This window comes from Frieseomelitta varia, unplaced genomic scaffold, assembly GCF_011392965.1.
Source record: "Frieseomelitta varia isolate USP_RPSP 00005682 unplaced genomic scaffold, Fvar_1.2 scaffold_804, whole genome shotgun sequence".
Lineage (NCBI taxonomy): Eukaryota > Metazoa > Arthropoda > Insecta > Hymenoptera > Apidae > Frieseomelitta > Frieseomelitta varia.
In genome coordinates this window covers 70,824-79,113 of record NW_025110595.1, presented here as the reverse complement: position 1 = coordinate 79,113, position 8,290 = coordinate 70,824, and the positions used below count along the sequence as shown (strand labels likewise).

Here is an 8,290-nt window from a genome sequence, read left to right as displayed (position 1 = left end):
CATTTTCACTGTGTAAAAGCTAGCACCTTCTGTACAATTTTCTCCTTCATTGCATTTTATCATTATAGTAATTAACAATCTACTACTGATTTGAAATCGATTCTTACTAACACGTGCAATTAGATTCGTTATTTGTTCCTAATTCGTTTTAGAATGTCAATTAATTATGCAAGTAATTGCACCTACTGTAAAATAATAAATTGCACAATATATATTTTTCCTTTTATCTTATTCTATTGTTGCATGAAGTTCATTAATTCTTTGAACGAAATGAATGAGAAACATATAAATAACTAGAGATATAATGTATATATGCAGATATTCCAATATATTAGGGAGATAAACGAAATAACGCACATGCTACATTTCGACAGAAAATTAGATTAAGTTTTTCTGATGAAGAAAATTATTGATCACCGTTAAAAGTTTCTTCAATTCGTTGTAACTGTTGCTCTTGTTATTGTTATTAAATTAATTTAGTGCAATAGTACTCAAATCAATTCAAAAACGTTCATTCCTCTGGTAAGCATAGCAGACACAAACGTTTTTCAGATATATGTCACTTCGTATCAAAAAAAAGAAAAAGAACATTAATTTTAATAGAATATATGAATGAAAAGAATATTTAAAAATGTGTATCAGTACAATATTCAAAGACTGTTGACGTTGGGAAAAATATACATATTTCATCATTCAAAGTAACCATAAATATTGTAGGTATAGGTATACATACCAGAACATTAGCGCAAGATATTAAACATTATTGGAAAATTTCGACAATGTTTTTCATTCAACATTCTAAGCAATATTATCCTGAAGTAGTCTGGAAATCATTTCCATCAATGCGATCAAAGAAACAATAAATCACTATGCCACAGGTATTGGAAGATTCATTTATGCTAACTCTTGATATTATGATATTATGAAATTTTTTTATGTTTTCTAGTTATCAGTAAAAAATGCAGTGAACAAAAGTTCGTTCGATATGGCCATCTGCGAGCAAAGTATCGTTACGCTCAGAGGAATAAATTCATTAGAAACTTAATAATGAAGTTTTCCACAATAATTTTCGCAAGTCATATACATATGTGCAAGTGTGTATTGACTTATTGAATTAAATATTACTCTCGAAGCATTACATACGAGTAGATTACATTGCACATGCTTATATGTTAATTCATTCTTTTCTTAAAGATAAATTAAGTATCTGAAACACAACTTCTAATTCATCTACATAACTTTATATTAGCATTAATATATTACGCAATAGTCATATTTAAAGTAAATAGTATGTTTCGAGTGGAAAACTTAGCATGCAAAATGAGATATAGAAATTTGACCATCTTTATCCCCGACTGTCAATTGTCTCAACGCAGAATTTAAGGCTCCGGATGGCTTACCATGATGACTACGTAGGTATTCAAAGAACAAAGTGTTTGATTCTAGATTTTAAACAATGGTTAATTTGAGACAATAATTAAGAGATAAAGTTGTAATGGTTCTTGATGAAATGATTGACGAAATAATAACAAATCTTTGAATTTTAGATTCAAATAGATTAGAACAGAATAATGGAACATATCTCATAATAGCTTTATCTCATAATATCTTTTTCAAAAAAATTTAATGACATTGTAGCATATTGGAATTGATATAAAGTATTGTAAGATTGAAAACTTAAAATCTTTTTCCATTCTAGGAATCGTCTGCTTTTCATCCCCAATTTTGTATTTTCTTACACAATTTTGTATTTACTGTATATTCTCTCTAGATCTCCAGGGCAATATCTGGTGGAGTTAATTGTGTCACGATTATGGATATTTTTCTCTTTTTAAGCAGTATAGTACAGTTAGTATTCATTATTAATGTGTATTCAACGAAAATCAGAAATTCTTTTATATTCCGTAAGCACACAAAATAACTTTTAATTATTCGTATTTGATGTTGCAGTATTTTTTTGAAATTTGACCCATATTGTGAAACTATTTCAATATATATATATCAGTTCTATAATAATTTGTACCCGATATATTAAAGCAGAAACAGTTTCAAAATAAAACTATTTTCATTTCTTTCTTTTACAGTGGATCAAGAAAGATTTACATATTTCTAATATTTGACTACTTTAGTGACTCTTATCCTATATATATTCAATGATGTTGTGTAAAAAATGAAACAAAACAAAAATTATAATTAAAGAAATATTGATAGAAATTATTGCTTTTAATTTAATTAAACCTTACCTTGTATAACCTTATTTCGTTTGTTACACATCTACAGTTCAACATTTACTTCATATGCTTTTTGCAGTATTCTGAGAAATTGTTCTAATTAACGTATGATTCATCATTTGTCATAACAAGTATTCGTTATTCCATCGATTCATACATAATTTTGTATCCTCTATATCCTGAAATCTATGTTCATCATTTTAATTTCCGTTAACGTAAGAATTTCAAAATTCAATTCAGTATTAGTCCTTCTTCACACGAGTTTTTTCCGTCACAGCGAAAAGTATCGAATTTAGTCACATCAGAGAATATTGTTTCTAATAAATAGATTACAGATTCATACCTTAGAGAATTATTCAATTAATTAATAAATGTGACAGAAAGCTATTTTATACGGAAATTATAAAAAACATTATACTTTAATTATTTTACATATATTTATATTATGTGCATCATTAGATATCGAGATCTCTCTTAACATTTTTTTCTACAATACGTAATTCTGAATACATATACATATATATTTTTCGAGTTTCTTAATCATTAAAATCGCAGTTATATGCGTGATATTTCAGAATTATACTTATATGCACGATGAAGACTCTTTAATGACTTATAAATAATTTCATTCATAAATTGATCGACAACTGTTAGGCAATGTATCCATTTGAATAAAAATTGCAAAAAATTAATTACTTACTAATTGTTTATATTTTTCATTATATCAGATTTATTCTATATTCTATGTATTACTTTTGTTACTTATTCTTTACTTTACCAGATGGCCACTGAAAAACTGAAGGGTTTGAAAAAGTCATAACTTGTTCACTGTTAACCTTTTTTATTTTCTTTTTTTGTAGATTATAGAGCATCCCTTTGAGATTAAAATAATTACGTATAATTTCCAGCAACGAGTAAAACTTATTGAGTTTTTCTATTCCAGTGAAAGATCAATTATTAAACAGGTACATCAACAAACAAAACTGCAGATTTTGGGATAATGAGAATCCCAGGGGATTACATCAGCATTAACTGCATTCCCAAAAATGCACTATTTGTTGTGATCTTATGGTTGAAGTGGTGAGTTATCGGCCCCTATTTTTTTGAAAATGAGGGAGGTCAACTAGAAAGAATCAACGGGGCCCTGTATAGGACAATGCTTGAAAATTTTTTACGCCCAGCGGTTGAAGATAGTCAGGAAGTATGGTTGGACTACTGCGCAAGCTGACAGGGCGACGATGGATCTCCTGTGAGAAATTTTCGGTGAATTTTCAAAATATGCTAAATTTGTTTTTTCTTTTAGTTTAGCCCATCCTGTATTTACGTATATATACGTCCTAGAAAACATATTACATTTATCATATAATTATCATTTGAATAAATAATATTATTATATACATGTTAATATTATTATAATACATGTTATAAATGACAATTTTATAGGAATAGAATTTTATTGAGATAGAATTTTTGTTGTCCATAAAACAGGTTACCGAATTTTCATACCTTATTCTAATGTCACTAACTAAGAAATAATATCATATAAATATAAATTTTTCTTTTTTGAGCAATTTGGACTTCTATTTATGGGAGTTGTTTAAAACTTTTGCTTATGACAATACTAATAGTCTGAAAATAGTCAAAATCGAATTATTTTCTTACATATTCCAAACTTGGAATACACTAGTAATTCTTGAACGTTTTGAATAGTCGATGAGAAGCATGTATCTTTAGCAATTTCTTTAAATAAATTATATATTCCTATAGGATTCATCGTGGTCAAAAGATACTTGAATCTTGCAATGGAAAAGTTTCCAAACTTATAGTTTCATCTTATATGACTTTTTCTCTTCTTAGTAACAATAAAATACGTTATCAAAGTTTGGTCTCTTTTTTTTGAACAACTTTCTGTCCCTCTGACAAGGGACAATTTGAACAACATTCTCCTCCCAAGAAAATTTTTTAACACACATAAACATCATCGAAACCGGTGAAGATTTGATTCAAGTATAGATTTATTCCCGAATTTTGTCGATGAGCAAAGGAATTTTGAATGATTCGTTTGAGTTAAAGATATCATTGCTGAACTTTCTCGAAAGCTCGAAAACTATTTTGGAGACTAACATATCATGAAATCTCGAGATCTATGATATTGTGTTCATTGTTATTCAATAGCAGAGCAAATTTCAAATTCTCTAATAATCTTAAAAAATGAGAAGTTCTTCTAACAATAAACGATTGCAAAACAAAAACAAATATGCAAAAATCTTAAACTCAGAAGTAGCAGAAAATCATAAAAATCATTAATGATCGAATATTTAACTATATGAACTTATAATTTTATAAAGAAAACATTCATATAATAGTAATCTGGGCTAATTTTAGAACTTCAAGCTTCTATTTTCAAAATACGTCTTTCATTTTATCGTAAAATATTTTTCACGTAACGGGTGAACAAATGAAGATATTTTTCTTCTTAAAAATGCTATAAATTATCACAGTACGTAGAAGCATAGAAAAATTTCGTTTACAATTGAATTTCCAATGAATTTGAAGATGGATGCGTCCCTCTTATAATAAACTCAGAAAACTTGACGTTTGATCTTTCATTGCTACTTCACTAATATGAATATCGGAGTAATATAACGAAAATTTTAAAAATCGTAACATTTCCGTCTGATATTCAAAGTTACATAAATTGGAAAAGAAGAACAGTAAGTTTTAAAGGGTTGTTGTATATTTAATCATGAAGAAAAGTTTTTAATATTTTCACGTACTATGATAATTTATAGCACAGTCGAGAAAAAAAGTACCTTTCACTTTGCAATTTGTTACATAATCTAAAATCACATTTTAAAATAAAATGAATAATGTATATATTTAACGAGTATATTCACGAGTATTTAACGAGTATTTTCAAAAAATTATGACAATTTCAATATTAATGGGAACCACAATATGTAAATTTTGCGTTTGCATCATGGTCGGAAATATTGATTTCGCACTATTTATTATCATCTACGTATGATTATTCATTGAAAAAGTATACTCAATTATGTTATTAACTTCATATGCTTGTAACAGTTAAAACAAAACAAAAATATTCTATCATAGTAAAAAAAAATAGCACTTCCTGTAAAAAATTTTCATAAAAATGTTACAGTTTACAGGATTTATAAAAAACTTTGCGATGTTTATTATGTCTAACACAAATATTGCACAGCTCGAGGAGAAGGTCTTTAATACTTTACAAAACGAAAAAAATAAAATGCATAACAGAGCAATAATTCCGATTTCACTTCTCAAACGACACAAAAGAACTGACTCTTCTTTTCGTAACTTGTAATTTTCATGCTGCACGTACGTTGCTGTAAAGCTTGGAAATGCGAGAAAACACCTGGGTTTGATTGACACTTTCCCCTATGCTATGGAGACAATTTTTTTCTTAAAACTCAGCGTAATTGTGCGAAAATTGCAGGAAAACAGGAAGAGAAAGAAAGTAACGTTTCTTCTTGGAAACATATTTATTATTTGCGCGCATCGAAGGATTGTCATTTCCCCTCATGCGTAATTTACAACTTGTGTCACGCGATAGTGTCAATATTTTTGTCCCTCTCTTTAATTTTCTGCGAAACGTGTAAAGCCACGGTCGCGCCCAAGTCTTTTCCCGACCGTTGAATAGAATGGACTACGTTGGTTACAAGTATTATAAACTCCTGAAATCTTGCTTTCAAGATTGTTATTCTGGAGCATAGCTTGACGTTGTTTCTTCTGAAAATTTTTTTCAAATTCTTGTTGGGTATGACCGGGGCAACGTTTGATAGAATTACTCTTTGGGCCGGAGTTAACATTGGTCTTAAGTTTAGCATGTTGTTGTTGACCGTTATTGTTTTATGCAGATTTGTTAGGTGTAGCACAGTTTCTTTTTTATCAAGATATGCGCAAATTCGATTGTTTGAGATTTTGGAGATGTACCTTATTGATTTAGGTCCGATTAGTTTCCCTATTACAAGGGCATAGTCTTGGAGGCTTGTGTCGTCTATTGCGTGGATGATGATAGCTTGGTCTTTTATAGATGATACCTCAAGTTGTGCTGCGTGGGAGTATGATTTAATGGAGTTGTTTGTTTCCGTTAGGTTAGAAAATTTGGAACTCCTGTACTCAGAGGTCCCCGCAGGTTGGTGTTAGTTAGTCGGTGTATTCATTCCTGTGGTATTCCTTTGCGTTGAGGTACGAAATTAGCGTTTGTTTTCACTAACATTAACACTATAATAATATAGATTGGAACTCGTAAGCGACTATATCGGACGTCCGTATGGTACGACGGCTAAACCGAGACTGAACTTTGAATTTTAGGTGGAGCAGTCTCTGAAAAATAATGGAATATGCTTATAGAGAAATATTTCCACAAAAAATTCAGTGATGTCGTACATCTATATTGACATATAATAAGTACATGTCTATTGACATATTTACTTAAAAAATAAAAACTTAAAATTGTAATTCATTTCAGAAATCGTCAGATTCGCATTCCCAACTGTATATTATCACGTTTATGGTATATTCTGTCTAGAGTTTTGTCATTATTATGAACTTCGTTGTTATTACAAGTATTATAATGTTCAGTGTTAAAGTATTAGATATAATACAATGCATCTCCGATGAAAGTCAAAAATACTTCTATATTCCGTAAGTACACAAAATAATTTTTAATTATTGGTATTTGATAACTTTTTAACCGCTAATTAATCGCTTGTTCCTTTATTATTCTTTATATAAGATTCATTATATATATGATTGTTTATTCGTTGCTTGAAGTCACATATAAATCTTGAAAATATGTATTTACTTTTCAAGAAAATAAATAGTACGAAAATTGAAAGTTACTTTGATACTATTTAGTTCTTTGGATACTTTCCAAGAAAATAAATGCCTTGGAAAATTTTTAAACAAAGATGCATTGTTTACAAATAGAAAATTCTGAGATATGCTGTAGTATGTCCAATTATATCAAATATTACGTTTCGTTAACTAATCTCAATATGGTTTTCTCAGGTATACTGTGGAATGGTATAATTTATCATTATCAATACAGAAATTGCTACTTTTTATTATGCAAGGAAACCATCACTCAGCAGTTATTAAATTTCTATGGTATATGGGTACCTACGTTCGAAAATTTGAGCACGGTAAGAAATATTTTCATGAGAATTCAAAATACGTAAAATGAGAAAGATATACTTTTTCAGCAATTCAAATTATGTTGGTCCTTCTTTATGCTATTGTATTTCACTCAGAAATAATGACATCGACACAGAAATAGCACATTAGTGGACCATACGAAAACATGATATACAGTTGATATACGTTATGATTGCTACTATAAGATACTTTATATTAACTTCGCACGAATTTGGAATGTGTTAGAAATAATGCACCGGAATAAAAGTATACCTAGAGTTCATTTATTACGTAAAAAGCATGACTAAAGTTGTCATCTTTAAATTAAGTGCGCCTCTTTACCGAAAATCACAGGTTCTAGAGAATTATATATTTACTACATACTTGTATTTATATATTTACTTATTGCAAAGTTCTTGTAATGAAAGATCTTGCTTAATATTCTTTTTCATCTTCTTTAGAAAGTAATTTCGTAATTATAATAATCTCCTCAACATCCATTCTGTCCAGCAATATTATGACACTGATATAATTTCAGAATCCGCGTTTGAATTCAAAAGTTTGGTCCACGACTTTAGACACGTGACAATTGCTCAACAATGCACGTGGGCTATAAAGGTCGTTACAACACTTGTAGCCTAAAATATTGCCTTCAAATGCAGTAAAGACTATATAGGAGAAATATTGTTTGTCGTTGCTTTTGATTGCAGATATTCTAAATTTTCTAGTAATTTGCTTAGAATATCAAGGCCATTTTATAATTGTTCACAATCGCTCATCTAAACACTGCGTTAATCGAGTTGAAATCGAGTCTAAAGACCATGAATAATTAATTCATCTATTTTTAGTTGAATGATCGCTTTAACTATACAGAAATT

General features: G+C 29.1%; 1 protein-coding gene across 2 annotated transcripts; it reads left to right on the top strand.

Moving 5' to 3' along the window:
• The first annotated feature begins 201 nt into the window (after positions 1-201).
• Positions 202-7,760, top strand: LOC122536151. 2 transcript variants are annotated; one of them, XM_043668285.1, is made up of 3 exons: positions 202-1,904; positions 7,287-7,420; positions 7,481-7,760. In XM_043668285.1, the coding sequence occupies exons 1-3, from the start codon at positions 1,814-1,816 to the stop codon at positions 7,532-7,534; spliced, it is 279 nt and encodes a 92-aa protein (XP_043524220.1). In that variant the 5' UTR covers positions 202-1,813; the 3' UTR covers positions 7,535-7,760. The 2 variants fall into 2 exon arrangements, with proteins under 2 accessions (XP_043524220.1, XP_043524219.1); XM_043668284.1 differs by lacking the exon at positions 202-1,904 and adding an exon at positions 5,742-6,920.
• Positions 7,761-8,290: the final 530 nt, after the last annotated feature.